The sequence below is a fragment of the Cricetulus griseus genome, chromosome 9, assembly GCF_003668045.3.
Source record: "Cricetulus griseus strain 17A/GY chromosome 9, alternate assembly CriGri-PICRH-1.0, whole genome shotgun sequence".
NCBI lineage: Eukaryota > Metazoa > Chordata > Mammalia > Rodentia > Cricetidae > Cricetulus > Cricetulus griseus.
In genome coordinates, this window is record NC_048602.1 from 8,285,682 (window position 1) to 8,310,199 (window position 24,518).

Below are 24,518 nucleotides of genomic sequence, written 5' to 3' on the forward strand. Positions count from 1 at the left end.
CTGTGGAGAGAAAGCACAAGGAAAAGGAAGCCTCAGGAGCCAAAGCAGCCAGAGATTTTATGAGGTAAGAGCTGGCCAGCAGGAGCCCCAGGTGCTCGGCCAGCCAGGTACACAGAAAAGGAGCTGCTGGAGAGGAAGTCAGTCCCAGCAGACGGGGGCTGGCGAGAGGACAGTAAGCTGGCCCTGGCACTCCTAGGTTAGAAGTTGCTGTCTTGATCTTTGCAAAGCATTCTTTTTGGGAAGTAGCACAAATGACCAGAGGCCACGTGCAGACAAATGGCTGCGTAACACTCAGCTAGTCCACATCCTTTTTGTTTTGGTTTTTTTTTAAAGATTTTATTTATTTATTTATGTTTGTTTGTTTATTATATACACAGTCTTCTGCCAGCATGCCAGCAGAGGCCACCAGATCTCATTCAAGCTGGTTGTGAGCCACCATGTGGTTGCTGGGAATTGAACTCAGGACCTCTGGAAGAACAGTCAGTGCGCTTAACCTCTGAGCCATCTCTCCAGCCCCCCCCCCCTTTTTTTGTTTTGTTTTGTTTTTTGAGAAAAGGTTTCTCTGTTTAGTTTTGGAACCTGTCCTGGAACTCGCTCTGTAGACCCCGCTGGCCTCAAACTCCCAGGGATCCACCTGCCTCTGCCTCCTGAGTGCTGGGATTAAAGGCACATGCTGCCAGTGTCTGGTCCCACATCCTTCATTTTTGACCTAGCAACACAGCAATTGTAGGTGTCCTGAACCTCTGTGCCCTTTGCTCCTGTCGAGAAAGGGGCCTGTGAAGAGTGGGAAACACTGCTCACTAAAACAAGAATGTTCACTGACAGCAGGCAGTTAGCTCTTCCGGAGCTAAGAGGCTGAGAGCTTCATGACATCCTCCAGAATAACCTGCCACTCTGGTGGCATGGGGACCGTTAGCAAGGTCACACGGAGAGGGACAAATCAGAGCCCTGTCCCACCCTGTCAGGCTGCCCTGCTGTTCCCTTGAGTCCCAGAGTGCGCACCGATCCACGCGGGGAAACAGGTCTTACACCAAGCAACTTGTCTTCATCCCACTGGGCACTGTCACTTCTTGGTGTTATCTACAACAATAGCATGTTTCCAGAAAGTGGCATCTTAGCAACAATGGAACGAGGCAGCGAGACTTCACACCAGGTTGCTGGGGGCACAGAACAATCCAGAGTGTGTACTGTGAGATGCTCTGCAGCTCCAAGACTGACAGTTCTCCACAGACTTAGGGTGACCTAGAACGGCCTACATGAAGAATTGGGACACAGCAGTGTGCGTTCTGTGCTGGGAGTCAGACAATGCTCTCCTCACACAGGGCTCAGAATCACAAACATTGCAGCAACAGCCGGAAAGACTCAACCCTGAAGCTCTGGATGCCCCCAGGAAGGGGACCTGGGAAGCAGGGGACCAGCAGGCAGCCTCTGAGAACACTTAATGTGCTCCCCAAATCACCGAAGAGAGAGCTGAGACTCTGGGAATGTGGGTCAGTGGCAGAGGGCCTGTCCAGCATGCCCAAGGCACGGGCTCCCTCCTAGCGCAAACAAGTCCAGAAGCAAGGAAAACTCAGCAAGTTTGCTCCAAGCCTGGTCACTGGACTCTCAGGTGACCTGTGGCCTTCCCCAGGGTCACCGGGCAAGGGAGTCCCTGCTCAGCTCCAGGCTTGCTGAAGCAAGCAGAAACAAAGCTGAGAGCTTCCTGATACCATCTGCAGGGATCTGCCTTCTCCGAGTGGCCTTTTACCTGCGAGGTCACACTTTCTGAGAGATGTATGAACTGCACACCAAGCTTTGTGAGACAGGTGCACAGACAAGTGTTGGCACCCTGCTCCCCACCACCCAAGAGACCGGAGGCCCCCCAAACCCCACAACACATGGCAGGGCCTGGCATCTGCTCTTTATTTATTTATTTATTTTTTTGAGACAGAATCTTGTTATAGAACCTAGAACTCTTTTTTTTTTTTTTGACACAGGATTTCTCTGTGTACCCCTGGCTGTCCCGGAACTGGCTCTGTAGACCAGGCTGTCCTCGAACTGAGAGATCTACCTGCCTCTGCCTCCTGAGTACTGGGACTAACGTTGTGCACCACCACTGCCACCTGGCTGAGCCTAGAACTTCAGAACACCCGGCCTGAACCCTTCGAGTACTGAGATAGACATGCACTAACTACCATGCCTAGCTTCCTCCTACTTTCAATGGGGCATTTTTCTAGCACCTTCTAGAGCATGTTTGGGTGCCTGGTAGGTAGGAAAGGTCCAGGTGGCCATAAGTCCCATGGCCCCAGAGCCTCTAGAGACCCAGTGAGGCAGGCGCACACCCAGGCAGGCAGTACGAGCCTCTTCCCTCCAGTCAGCATTTCTCAATTGGTTTTAACCTTGCCCCCCTTGGATGTGGCTCAGCCTAAAACCCAACCCCTATATTAATATTCTTGTTTTCCAAAATACTGAAAGTGCGGCAGCTGGGGGTAGACACAGGATGATGACACACGCTATGATCTGCTTTATAAGACCATGGTTGTTTACTTATATGTTTTAAAACACTCACTTTGAAACTGGCAAGATGGTTCATGGGATAAAGGCTCCTGCCACCAAGCTGACAACTACCTGATTCAAACCAGGAGTCACACAGTGGAAGGAGAGAACAGACCCCCATAAGCTGTCCTCTGATACCCATACATGTGATATAGTGTGTTCGTGTAAATGGAATTTTTAACAAGTAGGTTTGTGTTGGGTGGTGGTGGTGTACACGTTTGATCCCAGCACTTGGGAGACAGAGCTTGAAACCTGGTCTACAGTGTGAGTTCCAGGACAGCCAAGGTTGTTAAACAATGAATGCTGTCTCAAAAAAACAAACACACAAACAAAAAAAACAAAAACCCAAAAAAGTGGGTTTTGTTTTTTAAGACAGGTTTCACTGTGTAGTCCTGGTTGTTCTGAAACTTGCTGTGTAGAACAGGCTGGCCTCAATTGCCTCTGCCTTTTTAAATGTATGTGCCACCATGACTGGCTACAATGTTTTTAAGCACTATTTAGTATTACGATGGTGGATTGAAAATCACAGATCTAAGAGGCAGGAGTCTTTCACACACAGTCTTTCATACACACAGATCTGAAACTCCTGTAGCAAGAACACACTGCAGACTAAGATACACAGTGTGATCACTGCCTTCACTGACAGGAAGAGAGAGCAAGTCTCAAGGGGTTGTCCCTTCTGAGAGTACAGAATACACCAGTGAGGACAGCGGCATTGCTGTCCATGCTCACCCTTGCAGCTCACGCCCCACCTGTAGACAGGGCTGCTGAGAGGGCAGCTCCAGCCCAGAAGGAAGGCACCAGCCTCCTGGGAGGTGTGAAGATGGGGTATGGCCTGAGCTAGACCATCCACCTGGCTAGAGACAAGAGCACGTACCAGGAGGCAGGCTGTGGTAACAGGCTCTCCCACCTCCTGACCAGCCACCAGCCTGGCTCCAACTGGACCAAAGGTGCAAGGTTGCAGCACTCAGAATTCTAGAGAAAAAGTGAGGGCCTTAGTCCAGGACACTCCTCAAGGGTTTGCAACATGGTGTCTGGGGCAGAGGGGGCTGCCACCCAAAGCTGGCACTGGAGTGCCTTCCTTTCCCCAAAGAAGCCCCAGGGAAACCAAGCCTCCCTATCCAGTCAATAATAGCACTAGAAAGACCACAGCCATCAATAGCTCCACAGTCACAAGCCACACCTGGCTGGTGGGTGTCACACAGCCACTCCACCCTGTGCCGGGGACCTGAGGGTCTACCCAGACAGAAATTGATGACAGCCCCAGGCCTCAGATCCTAGTTGAGGCCCGGAAGGATGGAAGAGGGTAACACTCCCTTGGGAATGTTTACACACCAAGGGACACCATTCCCAGAGTTCTGGAGTAAAGCAAAGGACTCCTCCCCTAGGGAGCTGTGTTGAGGCCATTTTCCAGGCCTGCCCACTAAACACCGCCACTGCCACCTCCCATTGTAGAGACAGCCCTTGTCACATTACATATGTAAAGGAGCCTTGGCTCCCATCACCCTGGGTGTCTTACCTTATTCTACACGAGGAGAATAAGGAACACAGAGGCCCACTGACATAGCCAGAAGCAGAGAGGACAACAGAGACACAAACCAGACATCCCTGCCTTGCCTAGGAGCACACCTCCATCTGTGGTACTTCATCATGTACCTGGGCCAAGGAAGGAATATCTGAGAAGGAAGCTATGCTTACTCCAGCAACACTGGACAGAGCTCAGACCAGCACACTGCACTGGCTGGGGAGCTGGGAGCCAGGCCTGGGCCTCCATTCTGCTGCTTACTAGCCATGTGGCACCCAACAGTTCTTCAGACATCTGTCTCCTTCAGAAGCTGCAGATCCCACTGTGATTGAGAACAGACCTGGTAATGAAGATCACACCAACCCAGTCTATTGCTGACCATTCCCATCAAGACCGGGGACCTGCAAACTCTGAAGGAGTAGGGAGCTGTCTCCAGGCTTTCCTAGCCAGGTGCTTAATCCACTCTGCTGACCACAGACAATTCCTACACAAGTGACTGGCTGCACTCCAATATAACTTGATCTGCCATGTCAGCAAGCAGGGCTGTAGCTGTCAACCCTACTGAAGCCATGACTTCTGGTTTAGAGGACCAACAAGGGCACAGAACAAAGGAAGTAAGAAGAACCATTAACACAAAGCGGTGGTCCACAAAGCATCTAGCTTGCCTTGAAAAGAATATCAATGTCTTGAGGGAAAAAAAAAGACAAAAACTAAATTAGAGTAAGCCAAAAACACAGTATGTACCTAGAGTGAATCCAGGTTTAGAAACAACGTTGTCAGGGCTGAGCAGATGGCTTGGTGGATGAAATACTTGCACTGTAAGCATAAGACCCCAGTGCAGATCCCTAGCACTGCCATAAAAAGCCAGGCACCTGTAACCCAGGCCAAGGGACAGAGACAGGAGGGGCCTGGGGCTTGTTGGCCAGCAGTCTAGCAGAAACAGCAAGCTCCAGGTTCAGTGAGAGAGCCTGTCTTAGAAAGTAAAGTGGAGAGCACCAGAGTGTATACCTGTGTGTGTGCTGTGTGCACTGGAACGAACACACACACACACACACACACACACACACACACACACACACACACACACACACACACACACACAGGAAAACTCAAGTATGCATGGATATGCAGATTAGTACATATACATTTCAGGCTAAGTTTCTGTGGCAGTTTGAATGTAATTGGCCCCCATAAGCTCAGTGGGAGTGGGACTATTGGGAGGTGTGGCCTTGTTGAAGGAAGAATGTCACTGTGGGGACAGGCTTTGAGGTCTCTTTTGCTTAAGCTTAGCTCAGTGACATAGACCACTTCCTGTTGCCTGCAAGATATAGGACTCTCCTGTTTCCTTCTGATCAAGGTGTAACCAGCACCATGTCTGCCTGCTCCCACCATGACAATGGACTGAACCTCTGAACTGGAAGCAAGCCACCTCAATTACATGTTTTCCTTAGAAAGGTTACCATGGTCATGGTGTCTCTTCACAGCAGTAAGAACCCTAACTAAGTCGTATCCCTTACCCACAATGCTTGGGACCAGAACTTGTCTATCTTGGAGTTCCTTGGATTCTGGAATATTCACAGAGACGTTACTGTCTGGTCAAGGCACCTCCCACTGCAGAGATAACCACTGTGTAAAGGAGCCCATAGCCTCCCATCAGCCCGGAGGACTTAATCTTACTGTACACATGGGGAGAATCTGGGACGTTTGGAGCATCTTGAGGACACAAAGTTCTGAATTTGGAGCACTTTGGATTTCAGATTAGGATGCTCCTCCTGCACCGTCCTCGCAGCACGACGGTGGCACCTGGGATTTGGAAGGGCCACACTCAGCTGAGGGGTGAGTGAGTGAAGAGCATGAGCAGAAATTCACAGCCTGGCTTTAAAGGATACAAAAGACACAGGAGAGGTGGAGTGGCTCAGCAGCAGGCACTGGCCTTTAGAGCTCATGGCCCGCGTCATCCATGGAAGCTGCGTGGTGGAGGGAGAGAGCCAGCTCCTTAAGATAACGTCTGCCTTCCACGGGCACATCATGGCACACACACCTATTCTCTCTCTCTCTCTCTCTCTCTCTCTCTCTCTCTCTCTCTCTCTCTCTCTCTCTCTCTCTCACACACACACACACACACACACCTAAAAAAAATCTGAAGAAAAAAAAACAGCTGGTGTGACAAGCAGCAAAGGCTGAGCTACAGAGTCTAGGTGAGGTCCTGGGCGTGCACTCTGAGCATGAAAACAAGCCTGTGCTGGGCACTGTAGTGTCGGATCCATGCCGGGCATGGTGGTGTCAGGTCCAAAGGAAACTCCCGATTCCCCAGATTCCAAAAGGCAGAAGGTACAGCTACCTTCGTGCCTGAGAGCACACCAAAGCACATACACCAAAGCACACACCGACCCCCAGGCTCCCTCAGTGTCCCAAACACCTGCTACACATTTCAAAGTCCATGCCAGCAGCCTAGCCCTTCTCACCTCCTCCCTACCCCAAACCCCTCCAGCCTGAGGGCTTCCCTCTCCCAAAGCTTACTCATTCTCCCAAACCTGCTATTTTAGCTGTGCTTCCTATCTGTCTCTCTCTCTCCCTGTCTCCACCTTGCTGTCCCTCTCTGTGTGTCCCTCCCTCACGTCCACCCATCATCACCCCTCCTCTGCTCTAGACCCTTCCAGATGCTTCTGACTGTTCTCTCTCTCATATCTACAATAAAAACCTCCCCTTTTACAGGTGGTGCGCTCCTTTACTCCCAGCACTCAGGAGGCAGAGGCAGGTGGATCTCTACGAGTTTAACCTGTTCTACATAGTAAGACCCTGTCTCAAAAAAAAAAAAAAAAAGAAAGAAAGAAAGAAAGAAAGAAAGAAAGAAAGAAAAGAAAAGGAAAGAAAAGAAAAGAAAAGGAAGAGAACAAAGGAAAATGCTGGCAGAATTGGCAGAATGGTCACTAGGTCCCAGCTACCTGGGAAAGGCAAAGAAACACCCCGAAGCCCAGTGGGAGTCAGAACAGTGTTTCCTGTCTTCTACCCAGCAGTCCCCACAGGCACAATCAGGGCAGCACATAAGCTTGGGCCTATGTGAACAAGGCAGGGAGGACAGCACCGGCCCTCTCCACAGTGGAGGAACCGCCCTCTTGCTCTGTTTCTGTCTCTGTCTCTGCCTCCCTTTGGAATCTAGAGCTTGGGCTCTAGGGCAGGGCCAACCCAGAAGCCATCATCTCATCAGCAGAGGGTGCTAAGGAAATAAAGAATAAGAAGCCAATCTTCGCCCTCATCTTAGCACAGGGCTCTAGGCTATGAGGACAAGCTGTCTTATAAAAAGCAGAAATAAGAGCTCCCTGGCCAGGGGCTGATGCCCTCTCCCAGGCCTTACCCACTGGTGCCAGGTACTGCTGCCCCGGGCTTCCTGTTTATCATCCTCAGAATCTCCTAACAACCCTGTGACAAACCCCAGTTTATTAAACGCCTGCCAAGCCCTGCGGGGATCTCCACTGAGGGCCAAGGCTCTGGCCGGACTGCCAGCTTTGAGAGCCTCTACTTCCCCTCTTCCAAACGCAGTCCCTTAATTCTCTGGTGCACATGAGCTGTCTGACTCCCAGGCCTCTGCATACACTGGTCAGCCCACTCCCCGGGACTGTTTATTCTCTTTCCTATCCCCAGAGCCACACTCGGACCCACCCTTGAAAACTCACCCAACACCCATGAACCAGCATCTATTAGTCTAGGTCTGCTTTTGCTAGCAGTCCATATTTGGTCCCCAGTTTTCAACTGAGTAACACCTCAGCTGGCCTGTGTTGATAATTCTGCTCCCTGTGGTGAGGCAAGTATATTTTTAACTTGGGGAGATATGCAACAATAATTACAGTATATATTGTGGCAGCATCTCGTGATACTGTTTTATGAAGGCTCTAAACAGCACTGTCCAAGAGGGCAGATATTAGCTCCACCCACAGTGAAGTCACCAGTTTTGCTGACACACACCTGGAATCCAAACACTTGGGAGGCAGAGGCAGGAGGATCAAAAGATGACAAACCTTGGTTACATATCAATTGGAGGCCAATCTGGTAGAAAGCCAGCATTCTGTTTCTCCCCTGCTAACATCCACAGCTGGGCTCTCACCCCGGGATGTACAGGGCGAGAATGGACTAGAACAGCCTGCTTCAGAGCTCACACAGGTACAGCAGAGGCTCTGCCCCAGGGGCCAGCATGAGGAATGTTCCTCAGAGCAAAGTCAAGGGGACAAAGTGGGAGGAGGAACATCTGCCACGCTAGAGGAGCTGTCTCCTCCACACAGACATAAATGAAAACAGGAGCCCAGCCCCACCAGGGGACAGAGATAAACCACTGAATACATCGTTCAGAAAAAGAAACTCCTCAAGGGCAAACTCATCTACAGAGAATCAGGCTCACACAGCTAAGACTCCCAGTGCTTGACAACACAAGGTTACGGGGACAGTTCTAGACATCACCTGACAGAAAACCTCTCAAAATTAGAAAGGCATACTCCTCTAAGTATCAGTCTTACTCCTAAGAACGCATCCTATGGATTGGAACTGAATCCACATGAACCAACTTGCTAAATAAACTCAGGGACACCTCTGTATGGCTGCCACAAAAGAAATGAAAGAACACAGTGGGAGCAAGAGCCACTCTATACAGTTAGAAAGCTTCCCAAGACACACCAGTCAGTAAAAGCAGCAAATGCACAGTGGTGCAATGCGCCCTCTGGACACAGGGTGCCATAGTCTCCACTTGCTCTTCAAGGGCACAAAGAAATGGCAAGCTGAGGGGCTTGGGGATCACACAGATGACATAGCCATCATTATTCAGACTGGCCCTGATCTCATTCTGGAGCCTAGAGAGGTCTAGAACTTCATTTCTCCTGCCTCCGTTTGCCAAGTACTGAGGTGATGAGCATACACCATTACACTTGGCTCAAATTTCTTTTTTTAAGACAAGATCCCGTACACTATGCTGGCCTTGAAATTCCTATGCAGCCAAAGGTGAACCTCTTGTCTCCATCTCCCCAGTGATGGGATAACAGGGATTGGCCACCACGCCAAGTTGATGTGGTACTGGAGAACTGAAGTCAAAGCCTCATGCATGCTAGGCTAGACTCTTAACAACTGAGCTACATCTTTAGCCCTACACTGACCTTTGTAACTGACTTCTGGACCACTGCCTTTCATCAGTGAAAGCGCTTATGTGGAATGCAGCAGGCAAATCTCCAGGTCATGAACAGGGAAGAGCTCTAGTTCTTCCCAGGACTCTGATATGTTCCCAGACTCTGAAGATGCAGAGTGGGGTCTTTAGACCAAGTAACCCAACTCTTCTCAGCTCAGTTGGGAGACCCCAAGCCAGAAGAGCTCCAGGTAAAGGATTCTTTCGGAGCATCCCAAATGTCCATGTACATCTCTTGCCTTCACAAACAGTCCTGTCCACTCTCAGGTCAGCCACATGGAGGTGCAGACTCACCTCTCATCTGGAGAGTCTACATGGAAGGTCCTCTCGATGACCGTGGTCCACTGCAGGCAGCGTATGACAAAGGTGTTGGGCCGTGGCCTCTCAGTCTTCATCAGTTGGCATTCTGGAGGTACAGGCAGGAAAGAGTGAGGGATGGCCCTGGTGCCTAAAGACCAACTTCCCCAAGCCATCTTTTGTGTGCCGACCCCCGTACCAGATGATGCCAGGGACTGAGACAGTCCTGGCCCTGTCCCCTAAGGCACAGGATGTCACAGTCTTCATGTGCTCTTCAGGGGTACAAAGAAACTTGGGCTGCAAGGAGGACTGCATAGACGGTCATTCATGACAGAGAGGCTTTCTTTCACCAAACACCTCCCTCCACAGTTTCTCAGTTTCCTGCTTTCACCGAATTCTTCTAAGTTCTAAGGATAAAACTCGGGGCCCAATGCACACCAGGCAAAGGTTCTGTCACTGAGCAAGGGCTCTAGCTTCCCTTTTTCTTGTGAAACAGAGTCTTACACTAAGTTATTCAGGCTGGCCTTGAACTCATTCTGTAGTCCAGAAAGTCATTTCTCCTGCCAAACACTGAAGGCCAAACCACCAGCAACAACTCAGGAGTCACAGATATGATAGGACACAAGGTGTCTAACCCAGCCTGGGGCCTTAGGGAGGGCGTTCTCGAGGCTGGAGCATCTCTGAGCTGAGCCCAGAAGGCAAGGGGACCAAGTTAGTGAGACAGGGTGCACTGCAAGACGGGCCGCAGGAGACGAAAGCCTCAAGTCTGGAGAGCTGGGTCAATCTGGTCAGGCGGAGCCTTGGAGATCACAGTGAGGAATCCTGACTCTCTTGGGAACACGGGAAGTCATGAGAGGGATACGGAAGAAATGTGCAGGCAGGTCCCTCTTGCTGAAGGCCAGAGCCAGCAGCAGGGAGTAAATGGGGAGAGTGTGCTGGGGGGAGTAGAGCAGGGCGGGGGAGGGAAGGGCACTGGACTACAGGGCAGGAAGAAGCATCCAGAGCCAGACCCAGGTCACTGCCTAAGATCTAGAGCAAACAGACGAGATGGAGAAGCAGACAGGAAGGAAGAGAAGATGGTGGGGGGAGGGACAGGAAGATCAGCCTGGGATGCGGGGAGGACGGATGGAGCTCTGGAGGCCACCCACAGAAACATTTTCACCACGTTGATGGAGATGGGCTGGCGGCCCAAGCGAGAAGCTATAGCTGCTAACAGCTATAGCTACAGCACAGGGAGAGAGCAGCAGAAGGCTTTCTGCAGAAGGGACAGGCACTAGGCTGGGCTCTGGGGGCTGCAGGAGGGAGAGCTAGAGGAACAGGCAGAGGCCGCAGAGAGGCCCTGTGGGAGGAGGGGTCTGGGGTGATGGAGACTGAGAGTCTATGAAGTATTCTCAGCAGGTATGACAAGGACACGGTGAAGGAAGAAGATGGAAACACAATGCGATTCGTGGGCTTGTCCTGCCAGTCACGCAAAACAAAAAAACAAAACAAAAACAAACAAAAAAAACACCAGGTTAGCTGGGCAGCGCATGCTTTAATCCCAGCACTCAGGAGGCAGAGGCAGGTGGATCTCTAAGATTGAGACCATCCCGGTCTACAGAGTGAGTTCCAGGACATCCAGGGCTACAGAGAGAAACCCTGTTTAGGAAACCAAAAGAAGAAAACACCAGGTGAACTGGGGGAACTGGTGACACAGAGGGAACTGGGGACACACGGGGACACACGGTGAGCCCTGGAGCAGCTTGGTGGGATGCTAACGCTTACGGGCTAGAGGGGCAGAGAGAGGAGGACAACTTTGTTAACAGAGCCAGAAATGTCATGACTTCTGACTATCCCCAGAAATAAAAAGGCCCACTGACAAGGAGCAACAGCAAGGAAGGGTAGAAGTCAGTTCTGAGGATGAACAGGCCTAAGACAGGCTCTGGCTCGAGCATAACTGTACCCCAAATGTCCCCAAACCTGTCAGCCAAGCTGTGAACTATGGAACTCCAGCCTCCTTGCCCTGAAACGCACCTGCGACAGAAAAATTGTTCAGGGGGGGTAAGGTCTGGTCAGGGTCCTCAGGCCTCTCCTTATACCCAATGAAAGAGCCATCACTCTTGAGAAGGAAGTACCGGGGCCTCCAAGTCTTGATGTATTCACCTGAAACGAGGCAGAAGGAGAAAGGGTCAGGGCAAGGTTAAACAGTGTCCCTGCAGGCAGGCAGCCCAGGGTGACAATGACTCATGGGGGCAGCACACGGGTAGATGAGTCTCTCCCAGGGGAGCCATGGAGGTGGCATCTGCTGACGCAGGCTGGGGCACTGGGCTGGGCCCAAGTGATCCACAGGTCATGCCTGGCAGGAAGGCGCCGGCAACAGTGTCCCAGGGCACCGCTGCCTTAGCATTGATGGCAGTAGCAAACTATCCTTGCCAGCAAAGACTGTCCGAAGGGATGCCTGGCCTCCAAACACTCAAGTCCCATAGGCTGCTATTTATCAACATAGCCAAAACACTCGCCCACCCTCCAAGGACCCTTGATATCTTCCCTTTCTCCTGAGTGAATAGTCAAGTCCCCTCTCATGGGTGCACACATAAACACAGCCAACAAGCCCCAAGGACCCACTCCTTAAAAGATTTCTGAGAGCTGAGCCGTGGTGGCGCACACCTTTAATCCCAGTACTCAAGAGGCAGAGGCAGGTGGATCTCTGTGAGTTTGAGGCCAACCTGGTCTACAGAGCCAGTTCCAGGAAAGCCAGAGAGCTACACAGAGAAACCCCGCCCCCCATAAGTAAATAAATAAAAAGATTTAAAAAAAAATACATACATATGTATGGAAAAGCACATTCACATACAAACATACCCGTAACAGTCAAATAAGGGACGTGGTCTGGGGAGACGGCTCAGGGCTAAGCGGTCTTGCTTAGACCTGCCATGGGAAGTGGAGTACAGATCCCCAGCACTCATAAAAGTCAAGAACTGCTTCATGCTCCTGTAACCTAACACTGGGGAGGACAGGGGAAAGACGCGGCAGGAGGATGGCCAGGGTGCATTGGTTGCTAGTTTTACCAAAACCCAGCGAGGTCCAGGTTCAGTAAGAGACCCAGTCCCAAAGGACACCCAAGGACCCCTCTGCACATATATACACTACACACAAAAAGCAGAAATAGGGCCAGCAGGATGGCTTGGTGGGTGCTGAGGACACAGTAGAGTGAACCAACTCCCATAGCTGTCCTCTGACCTACACACACACACCAAGGCACCTATTTTGTGGGGTTTTTAATTTTATGATTTTAATTTTTAAAATATTTTCACTTTATGTGGGGCTGTATCGGCACCACGTGCATGCCTGGTGCCTGTAGAGGCAGAAGGTGCTGATCTCTTGGAACTAGAGTTGTGGACAGGTGTGGACCACCATGTGGGTGCTGGGAATCCAGTCTGGGTCCTCTGCAAGAGTAGAAAGTGCTCTCGACCATAAAGCCATCTCCCCAGACCAATCATGTGTTTTCAAAGTGTAAACGTCCCAAATGCCCATCACAAACCTGCTGGGCCCATATGACGGGCTACTATTTGGTCACAAATAGGAATAACAGGCTGCTGGGTTCTACAGAGTAGCTGGACCATCACTGCTGCCTAAGGCAAAGATGCCAATCAGTCACCAAGGACCACATCTGAGGGCCATTCTGACTTTGTGACAGTGTCAAAGTGATAGGCATTCTGCAGAAAGTAGATTTCCCATTTTGAATATTAACCTTTTCTCAGACTGGCAATAAACAGCAGGATTCTCTCATGTGTGGGGCTCCCAGTCAGCCCTGCAATCACAAGAGCACACAACCAAAACTCTGCCATTCCAGTGTGACTACACTGTGATGCTTGGAGAAGCCAGAGTGTCAGGTGTGTTCACAGTGTGACGCTTCTAACGTAAGACATGTTTTCCCAAGTTCAGCAGAATCTGTCTGTCTGTCTGTCTGTCTGTCTGTCTGTCTGTCTGTCTGTCTATCCATCCATCCATCCATCCATCCATCCATCCATCCATCCATCTATATATGCCCACTTATCTAAAATGTCCAGAATAGCTAACTCTATGGAGATAAAAAGTGCATTAAAGGTTGCCTGGAATGGGAAGAGGAGGAGCCTGGAGAATGTAAGAACCAATTTGAGGAAGGCCTTTTTAGGGGAGTAAAAAGTGTCTAAAACTGAAAGCCAGCTATGATAACTCACACTTGCAAGCCCAGCACTTGGAAGGCTGAGGCAGGAAGAATGTGGAAAGTTCCAGGGCAGCCTGGTCCAGAGTGAGAGACCATGTCTTAAACCAAATAGTTTAAAACTGACTGTAACACTGGCTGTTCTGAGAAGGCTGTGGCAGGACAGCCTCGTGAATCTGAAGCCAGCCTGCACACCACAGGGACCACCTGTTTCAGAAGAAAAGAAAACTGGACACTATGACCAAGTAAATATATTTTCAGCTATCAGTCGGAGCCCCCATCTTCCAGTCACTTGTGAGAATGTCAAACACAAAGGGAAAGGTGGCAGGCACTAATGTTTTTCTCCAGGCCTTTCAGGAAGTGCAGAGTTGCTCCCTTGGCCACTTACATGGGAATGTACAAACAGGGAGGCTGTGCAGACATCAAAGGGATGGAAGTGCTCAAAAAGGAACACCCCACAAAAGTTACCATGGCAAAACTGGAAGAGTCTACAATGTCACCCAGCATGCTGTTGGCACTGCTACAAACAAGCAAGCTCTGGGCAGGGCTGTTGCCAGGAGAATTAACGTACGGAGTGAGCGTATGATGCACTCTAAAAGCTGACGGCTTCCTGAACCGGGTGCGGGAAAATGATCAGAGGAAGAAGGAAGCCAAAAAAAAAAAAAAAAAGAAAAGAAAAAGGTTCCTGGGTTCAATGGACATGCCAGTCTGCTTCCCCCAGAGAGCTACAAATGGAAAGGAGCCAAGCTGACCAACTCCCCGTGAATTCAGGTTTTTAGATATAAAAATAAAAGGGAAAGAACTCTAGACTGGAGAAGAAGTAGTTGAGTGTATGAAAATAAATCAATGTAGCAAACAGCTCATCCGATAGGACACAGCGCTTTCCACCAGCGGAGTCGCCACGCCCACGCCGGGACAGAACGAAGGGGAGTGCTCTGCGCGCACAACTAAGGGAACAGAGAAAAGCTAGTAAAGCTAGTGCTGCTGTCACTGTCACACAGCAGACCGGAAAGCTCCCCAGGTCAGGAACAATGCCAGGACGCCTGCTTCACCACTGCCGCGCAAACTTACTACTTGGTCATGACCAACTGAAGCTCCATTCCACAAAGGAGCTGAAGCACCACTGGGTCTAAGGCAAGGGAGCCAATCACTGTTCTCTGGCCCCAAAAAGTCAGAGGTGCCCACACTGAAAGGGAAGCAATGAGACTATACTTGCAGGAATCAAGATCCTACATAGTGAAAAGTCACAGAAGAATCCAAAAAATCTGGGCTATAACTCAGCTGGTGTATGTATGTATGTATGTGTGCATGTGTGTATATACATATACACACATATATACATACATATATGTAATATTAATAATATAGTAACCTTAATCAGTGATCAGTTAGTGATTTTAATTGCTGAGCCATCTCTCCAGCCCTCCATATACATATTAAGATTAATATATTTATATTATATATATATATATATATATATATATATATAATTTTTTTTAAAGAGGGCTGGAGAGATGGCTCAGCAATTAAGATCACTGGCTGCTCTTCCAGAGAACCCAAGTTCGATCCTCAGCACCACATGGCATCTTACAATGTTCTGAAACTCCAGTTCCAGTGGGCCCTGCATGGACATGGTACACAGGCATGCATGCAGCCAAAATACACATAAAATGTGAATTTTCAAAAGAAATTGGTTTGTGGCTTTCTGAGACAGGGTTTCTCTCTGTAGCCCTCCCTGGTTGTCCTGGAACTCACTTATAGACTGGGCTAGCCTCAAACTCAATGTGCCAGCCTCTGCCTCCCAATTGCTGGTATTAAAGACATGTGCCACCATGCCTGGCTGAATATAAATATTCTTCAAAAAAGAAAAATAAAAAATTCTGTACTGGTTAGTTTCCTGTAAACATGACACAAACTAGGGTCATCTGGGAACCTAAATTGAGAAAAAAAAAAACAAAAACAAAACAAAAAAAACGCTTCCACCCAGACTACGGGCAGTGTTCTTAATTAACCATAGATGGGGGAGGGCCCATCCCACGGCAGGCTGTGCCACCCTGGGCAGGGGGTCAGGCTCAGCAAGCGGAAGGAAGCAGGCTAGAAAGTAGCATTACTCCCTGGCCCCCACTTCAGCTCCTGCTCTGACGTCCTTTCATGATGGACTGCGACTCTAAGCTGAAATAAATCCTTTCCTTCCTAAATTGCTCGCTTGTGGCCTTTATCACAGCAACAGAAAGTAAACTAAGGACTGGAGACATGGCTCGTGCTGCTCTTCCGAAGGATCTGAGTTCAGTTCCCAACACCCATATCAGGTGGCTCACAACTGTCTGTAACTCCAGGTCCTGAGGAATCTGATGCCTCCAAGGGTACCTGCACTCCTGTGAACACTGCCCCCACACAACTAAAAATAACTTTTAAAAAATCTTCAAAAAACAAAATATTTTTAAAAGAGAAAGAAGGAAAACAAACTGAGGCAAATTCCATTCAGCGGGAGCTGTGGAGCTGACTCAGCAGGTAAAGGGCTTGCCACACAACAATGAGGACCCGAGTGTGCGTCTCCAGTGTGCACATAAAAAGCCCGCACCAGGGCATGCCTGCAATTCCTACAATCTTGCGGGCAGAGACAGGAGGGTCCTAGAGCTTGCTGGCTAGACAACCACCTGGCCTAATTTATGTTTATTATTTCAAGTATGACTTTAGTATCCAAGATATATAAACAACTCTTATAATTCAATAAGAGAGCAATGAGCCCATGTTTTAAAGAGGTCAAGGACCTGGACAGCTATTGCGCCAAAGATAACCAAGCACAGCCAGGTGGTGGTGGCACACGCATTTAATCCCAGCACTCAAGAGGCAAAGGCAAGCTGATCTCTGTGAGTTTAAAGCCAGCCTGGTCTACAGGGTGAGTTCCAGGACAGCCAGGACTACACAGAGAAACCCTGTCTTGTGGGGGCAGGGGGCAGAAAAAAAGCTAGAACAAGCACATTAAGGCTCTCCATCCACATCTTGGGCACTGAGGAAAATGCAAACTGGAACTATGATAAAGCAAAACAAATCAAAAACCAGGAGTAGCAGCATTTAAGAGATGCCCAGGAGAATCAGGAGTTCAAAGTTATACTGGACTAAAAGAGACTGTCTCAAAAAAAAAAAAAAAAAAAAAAAAGGATTGGAAAACATGTATCCAAAATATTATACATTTTGTTCTGATTGATATCAACTCACAACTGCCAAAAGAAAGAAATAACTCCCAATAGCTGGGTGGTGGCACACGCCTTTAATCCCAGCACACAGAAGGCAGAGGCAGAGGCAGGCGGATCTGTGTGAGTTCGAGCCCAGCCTGGTCTCCAGAGCGAGTGCCAGGACAGCCTCCAAAGCCACAGAGAAACCCTGTCTCGAAAAGCCAAAAAAAAAAAAAAAAAAAAAAGGACTCCAATGTATATTCAAAGAATGAGTTTTTTAAAATGTTCAGTACCCATCACTTATTTGGCTAGAAAAAGGAAGAAGAGGCTGAAGAGATGGCTCGGTGGTTAAAAAGTGCTTCCCACTCTTGCAGAAGACCCAGATAGGTTCCTAGCACCCACACTGGTCAGCTCACCTCTCCTGTGACTGCAGCTCTGCAGGATCTGATGTCCCCTCCTGGCCTCCGAATACCACATACACAAGCATGCCTACATACATACAACTACACAACTACACACACATAGAAAACATGCATGCCTACATACATACAACCAGCCAACTACACACACATAGAAAACATGCATGCCTACATACATACAACCAGCCAACTACACACACATAGAAAACATGCATGCCTACATACATACAACCAGCCAACTACACACACATAGAAAACATGCATGCCTACATACATACAACTACACAACTACACACACATAGAAAACATGCATGCCTACATACATACAACCAGCCAACTACACACACATAGAAAACATGCATGCCTACATACATACAACCAGCCAACTACACACACATAGAAAACATGCATGCCTACATACATACAACCAGCCAACTACACACACATAGAAAACATGCATGCCTACATACATACAACTACACAACTACACACACATAGAAAACATGCATGCCTACATACATACAACTACACAACTACACACACATAGAAAACATGCATGCCTACATACATACAACTACACAACTACACACACATAGAAAACATGCATGCCTACATACATACAACTACACAACTACACACACATAGAAAACATGCATGCCTACATACATACAACCAGCCAACTACACACACATAGAAAACATGCATGCCTACATACATACAACTACACAACTACACATACCTAGAAAACATATCTTATACAGAAGGACTGAAGCACTGACATAGGCATAACCCAGATAACCACTCTGCCAACTAGTTCATGATCCCAGCGCTGTAAAGTGTCTAGAGCAGGTGAGCCCATAAAAGTGGGAAGCACTGTTGCTGGCCAGTGCTGAGAAGAGTGGGTTCAAGGCGTTCCTGCGGGCGATGAAGTATCCGGGAACTTTAGAGAAGCAGTGGTCACCTAACACCAGGAATGTATTAAAGGTCACTCGATTATACAAGTTAGAAAGGGTTATTTCATAAGATGGAAATTTCACCTCGATTGAAAAAAAGAAAAATGTTAGAAAAAGCTGGGGCTGTAGCTTAAGAGCACCTGCTTAGCACGCACAAGACCCTGGACTGGGATCCGCAACACCAACCCTTTAAAAAGGAAAACCAAAACCAAAACCAGGAAGGAACAGCAACAAGAAATACTCTAAGCAGCAGCAGCCAGAGCTTGGGTGGGACGCAGGATGCTGCAGACTGTCCTGCTGTTTCCTTATGTGGATACTGGCAGGGGTGAGTTAATGAGCCAGCCCTCATCTGTGGTGTTCCACACTTTAGCAACAAGAACCTACAGGGAAAGGAAAAAAGCAACCTCACAGTCTCATCCTCACAGTCAAATGAGAAAACGGAGTCCGAGAGGCTCGCTTCTGTGCAAGAATCACAGGACTGGCTCTCTGAGACGGCTGGCACTGGAATCCAGAGCTCACCCCCGACCACAATGCTGTCTGCCTCCACGCCAGCAGGGGAGAGAGACAGACAGCTCCACTACCAGTGGTGGAGATGGCCAAAGCCAAGTGACAAACAGGATCTGATGGCAGTCAGACATCAGTCAGTCACACCCCCAGACCCTGCTGGTAAGAAAGAGGCATCACACATGCAGGCCAGGCCTTAAGCCCAGGCAAGTTGGTATCACAGGGCCAGGGTCCCTCTTAGCTCTGCTGCCTTGTGCAAGGCCCCTGGCAATCATTTTGCTGCTGGTCTGCCCTGAGAGGGCATTGGCGAAAACTCAACAACACAGGTTACCTGGGGCAGAGCCTGAGACCTGGCAGACTGGGAGGAAACCAGTGCAATGATTATTTTAACCAGCAGGATGGGAATGGGTTAGCACAGATGCCCAGATATCAGGGGGCAGCGGGGCCCTCTTTCTGCCAGCCACTACTCAGATGACCACAAGAGTACACCTGTGTGCATACACATTGTGTATTCAAGGCAGGCGAGCCAGACAAAAGACAAGGACAGGCCAGCAGCCAATTCAACTCAGCCCTTACCACACAAACACAGACATAAGGCCCCCAAAGGAGCCAGAGCCAAGACTCATTCTGTCAGCCAAGTCTGGGCTAGAGAAAAACCCCCCCACCATTCAAAGGTCCTAAGACCTTAATTCAGTGAGTGTAGGGAAACTCCAGCCAAGGGACAGGAGTCCAACAGCCCGGCACACCCAGCACAGTTGCCATTGCATACAATACCAATCATTCATTCAGCCGTTGTTGGCTGAACACCTACTATATGTCAGCCATGTCTTGAGGCAATCAAGACAGCATAGTAAATATACCACATGAAAATCCTGCTTAAAGGGGGTTGATTGACCTCCGACGCCTGGATTGTTAGCTCATCTCACAGACTCAGCACCCAGCATAGGAGGTCACATCTGTAATCTCAGTTCTGGGGAGGATGGGGCAGGAAGATAAGTGCAACACTGACATCAGCCTGCGATACAAAAAAGCAAACAAACAAAGGCCCAAGACAGGTGGTGTGGTGTGTGTGGCTTACCCACTGGCACAGCAAAAGGAAGTGGCAGCGCCAAGGCCCCCTGTCAGGTGTCAATGTGGATGGTTGCATTTGACAGTCTGAGGGGCTGGAGTGCCACAAATGCCACCTGCAGTGAGGGCAGCAGGAAATGGGGTTTCCTCTGCTGCTGTGCGGGCTCTAAGGAGCAGCCCGCTCGCCCGCTCGCTCCATGTGACTGCTGGCGTCTGTGGCCAGGGATGGCAGGACAGGCTCTCACCAGCTGTCTGTCATGCAAATGTGCCCCTCTCACTCCCCTCAGGGTGCCCTGATTGTCCTGCAACCCACATGCCACTGCCTGTGAACCATGGGACCCTCTGCTCCTCCAGGAAGCCACCACCAACCACCGAGGCAGCACGGCTTCCCAGTGTAAGCCTCAAACCCACCTTCCTCTCATTTTCTCCTCACAGTATAGGCCACCACTGGATACACGCTCTCCCTGGACACCTAACCTCCCCTAGGATGTCACACGTCACCACGAAGATGGGATCGCTGACTGTGTCTCTGAGACCTAGAATAGCTCCCACTGTTCTCAGAGCCCCCTAGAACAGCTCCCGCTGTTCTCAGGGCCGTTCTCTGAGCTAAGCCCCGAGTGAATGGAAGTGTCTGTGGACCAGTTTCTTCCGGCCTGGCACCCTTCCTGTCCAGGAGAAGGTCCCTGAAGGCCAGCAGTGACAAAGCCAACTCTCAGCACATGCCGCTTCCTTATCTGACTCCTACTGTCACATGCCATCTGCAGCAGGCACAGGGGACCCTGAGCTCTCAAGGTCTAGTCTTTTCTCTATCCATGACCTCACTGGGACCTCAGCTTCCTGTCACACAACTGGACTAGGTCCTGCCTGGCTCTCAGTGTCCCAGGCTCCTCGTCCCCAGCAGAAAGAGGACTGTGGCTGGTGGGGCTTTGAGTCCACTCAGCCCAGCTTCTGTCGCACTCCGCTCCAGCTACAATGTTCCTAGAAACACCGGGCACATGCAGGTCTCAGTCTTTGTCCTTTCTGCCCCTCCCATGGGACACTTTCTCCAGGCTGTTCACTGTCACCTCATCAGAGTGCCTCCCCAGGAGCCGGTCTCTGCCCGGCCCCTTGACCTCTCTCATTTACACGGCACTTCTTACACTCTGTCTATTGACCGTGTTATCACTCCCAGGAGAACATGTCCCCCACAAGGCCCCAGAACCTTACAATCCATGACTATTACATAAACAAACATTGACTATCACTTGAGTTTTATGTGGCTACCCCTCTCTAAGCCTCAGTTTCTTCATCTATAAGATGGGGATATGAATGAGATCACCAACAAAGATGCAGAACCTGAAACCTTAGCTGGGCTCATTCAGGGTGTCCTGCCAGGGCCACAGTGCATGCAAGAGGGAGACACACAGACTGGTCAGCAAAAGTGAACTCTTACCACGCTTGTGGGGCCAGCAAAAGTGAACTCTTACCACACTTGTGGAGCCAGCAAAAGTGAGCTCTTACCACGCTTGTGGAGCCAGCCTTCCTTGATGACAGACACCTCATTCATGGTGGCGGCATTAACACGCTGTCACCTAGCTTGGGACAGCTCAGGGCAGCAGGACATGCAGGAAGCGCCTCGGATACAGTACAGTCTACAAGAGAGAAGAGATGAGCTGTGAGGGTGGGGGCCCATCCTGGGTTCGGAGGTCCTTTGACTCTGTAGCTGGCCAGGCAGCGGGGATAGCCAGGGAGCCAGGGAGAGTTCTTCCCTTGGGGCCCAATCCTGAGGGAGAAACATGGGTCCCAAAAGAGCCGAATGTGTACAGGCTCTGCACCAAAGTCTTCCCTAAGCCATGAGGTGGTGGCTCATGCCTTTAATCCCAGCACTTAGGAGGCAGAGGCAGATGGATCTCTGCAAGTTCAAGGTCAGCCTGGTCTATAGAGTGAGTTCCAGGACTGTCTAGAAACAAACAAACAACAAACAAAAATATCAAAAATCAAATTTCTTCCCTTCACACAGGAAGAGAACAAGGGAGCTGGAGCCCCACCTCCCGCCTCACCCCAACGCCCCAGCACTGAGGTAATCCAGGATGAATCAGACAGCCCTGGGCACCTAGGGTGTGCTCAAAGCCACCAGCATCTGCCTGCCCCCAAGACAGACAGACTCATGCACACACTCATGTCTTTCCAAATCAACCTGCCACCTTAAGCAAACAAAGTACTGCTTCCCCCAAGTACAGGGAAGTCCGTATCATCCCCAGCTTCTGTTTCCTCCCTGTTCCCACCACACAATGAGGAAAACACAAGTCGCAGAAGCTCTAGCACTTGAGGGAACCTACTGCACACACACTTGTCCGGAGCCTACAGGCCAGTCCTGGGGTCTGACCAAGGTTCTGGTCCCTTCTCCAAGACCTCTGCATCTGTCCTCAGGGACTAACAGCCAACAGACTAAGGGACGCCGAAGCTGCTGCTGAGTCTCAGGTTCCCTGAGCAGAGGGGGGGAGGACAAATGTGGGCAGCCACCAGCTGGGCCCTTACCTGGAAGCCTGGGCCTGGACTGGGGCCATGGAGCCCAAAGTGCCTTGTGCCTGCCTCTCCCAGCCCAGGGTTATTTGCGGACAGCAGGTCAGGAGCTACAGAGGCCCCTGGAGAAGTGGCAGCTGGCTCTAGGGACACCACGGGCATCAGCTTTCTCTCGTGCCCCAGGGGAGCTGGTGGGCTGGACACAGTACTGCCTGGCATGTGACAGTGGCAGGCTGCCCAGGTCCTGGGCAGAGGGGAGGGAGGTAAGTGGGAAGGAGTGAGGGGAAGGCGAGGTGGCCGAAGACGGGGAGGAGAGGAGAGTGTGAGGTCACAAGCTGGACTCCAAGCTGCAAAGGCAACGAAGGAATGTGCGGCCGAAACAGTAACATGGGCACCCCCACATGCAGACCCCAAACCCACAGGCGCGCAGGGGCCCTCAGCTCTACACACCCCACCACTGTCAACCTTCCCTCTTCCTCTCTATGCTGGCTGCCACGATCCTAGTCCACATGCTCCTGGAGTCTTACCTCCCTGCCCCAACTCAGCAGCCAAACGGACCCTCAAAATCAGTCCATCTTAAGCCAAGCATGGTGGCGCACGCCTTTAATCCCAGCACTCAGGAGGCAGAGGCAGGAGGATCTCTGTGAGTGCCAGGCCATCCTGGTCTCCAGAGTGAAATCCACGAGAGTTAAATAGATTCTGTCCTTCCTCAGTTCAGAATCCTCCATGGCTCCCATATCCTTGGTAAAAATGCCCAAGGCCTCAGCATGGCACTCAAGGCTGACCTGCCTCCCTGGCTCATTCCAGCAGCTGTCTGCTGGCCCACCCTTGTGCATGCTCCCTCCCAGCCCCCCCCCATCCCTCCATTGACGCCTGACCTTGTCCTTCCATGTCAAACCCTTCACAGCTCCCCAATGTGTTTAGGAAACAGGGCAAAGTCCTCCCTACAGCAAAGGGGCCGTGTGAGTGGCTCCTGAACCAAGAAAGCAAGGGCGCTCGCACCATCATGGCAGGAACTGCTCGGGTTTCCAGCCTCCCTGCTTACACTTTCTGGTCTCAATCTCCAAAGCTGCACTGGGGACAGCTCTATACCCTTTGGGCAACCCCCCCCCCACACACACACACACTCACTAACACTACTGCAGTGGGCCAGCCTGGCACTGACACTGCAATGAATGAGCTGATTCTCACCAACAGGCCGAGCTGCAGAAACACCTAACTATGCCCACACCCCCAGTCTTCCAGGAGTGTGTCCTAGGCACCAGACACTGGAGAACAACTCACATTCTCAAGCGGGAAGACAGAAGGACACACACATACCCCACAGAACAATGTCAGCGGAAGGAAATAAGGAGGAAATAGCAGGAATGGTGCCGGGTAGCTGCAGCGCAGGGCACAGGTGAGCAAAGCCTCAAGTAACCACTACACGACAGTCAAGAAAGTGGCCCAGGGAAAGAATCTCAGGCCAGACAACAGAAAATGGAAAAGCTCTAGGGCAGGAGCAGAGAGCAGGGGCAGCCAGAGGGACTGCTTAGGGCCTAGGGTCAAGGGCCCAAAACAAAAAACCAAACTGTCCCCAGCTTTGGGTCAGTCATAAATACTTCCTAGTGAGCTGGGAACTAAGAGCCCAGAGCAATGTCACCTCTTGAAGCCCCCCCCCCCCAGACCCAGGAACAGCAGCACTAAAGCACCTAGTGTGAGCAGAGGGCCTGGGGCCTGATAGCAGTAGCACTAAAAAAGTACCTCGTGTGAGCAGAGGGCATGGGGCCTAATAGCTAGCTGCTGTTGTTCAAAGATGCATGAAGGCAACCAGGTGTGGCCAAGAATGGTCAGTGTTTCCAGAGTCTGAGAGCCACTGCCAACCTGGTGGCCTTAGGCAGGGCACTGGAGCTCCCAGTATCCTACCAGAGGGGCTGCACCATGCCCAAGTGAGGACAGAGGCTCAGCGAGGGGAAGCCATTTACCTTGGGTTTCCCAGTTGAGTGGCAGGAGCCCTGGCCACAGCTCCACACACCAGAGTCACTGTTTATAGTTCCATTTCAGCAACTAAGAAGTCAGCAGCACAGCCCAGCAGGCAAGAGCAGGGGAGGAATTGGAAGATCCCCTGCGTCCTGCCTGGCTCCAGCCGTCCTCCCACTAAGGGTGGCGCCTCAGCCGAGGTGTCTGTGACGCAGTCCTGCGGTGATGAAATT

General features: G+C 50.5%; 1 protein-coding gene across 1 annotated transcript in view; it reads right to left on the minus strand.

Annotated features, from left to right (window-relative positions):
• Akt2 (AKT serine/threonine kinase 2) overlaps positions 1–21,455 on the minus strand; it is a 34,726-nt gene extending 13,271 nt beyond the window's left edge. The window contains exons 1-3 of the mRNA XM_035449238.1: positions 21,325–21,455; positions 11,535–11,663; positions 9,519–9,630 (exon numbers count right to left, since the gene is read on the minus strand). Of these exons, the coding sequence (XP_035305129.1) occupies positions 9,519–9,630; positions 11,535–11,663; positions 21,325–21,370 (287 nt within the window). The 5' untranslated portion in view covers positions 21,371–21,455. The remainder of the gene's footprint in view (positions 1–9,518; positions 9,631–11,534; positions 11,664–21,324) is intronic.
• Between the last annotated feature and the right edge of the window lie 3,063 nt (positions 21,456–24,518).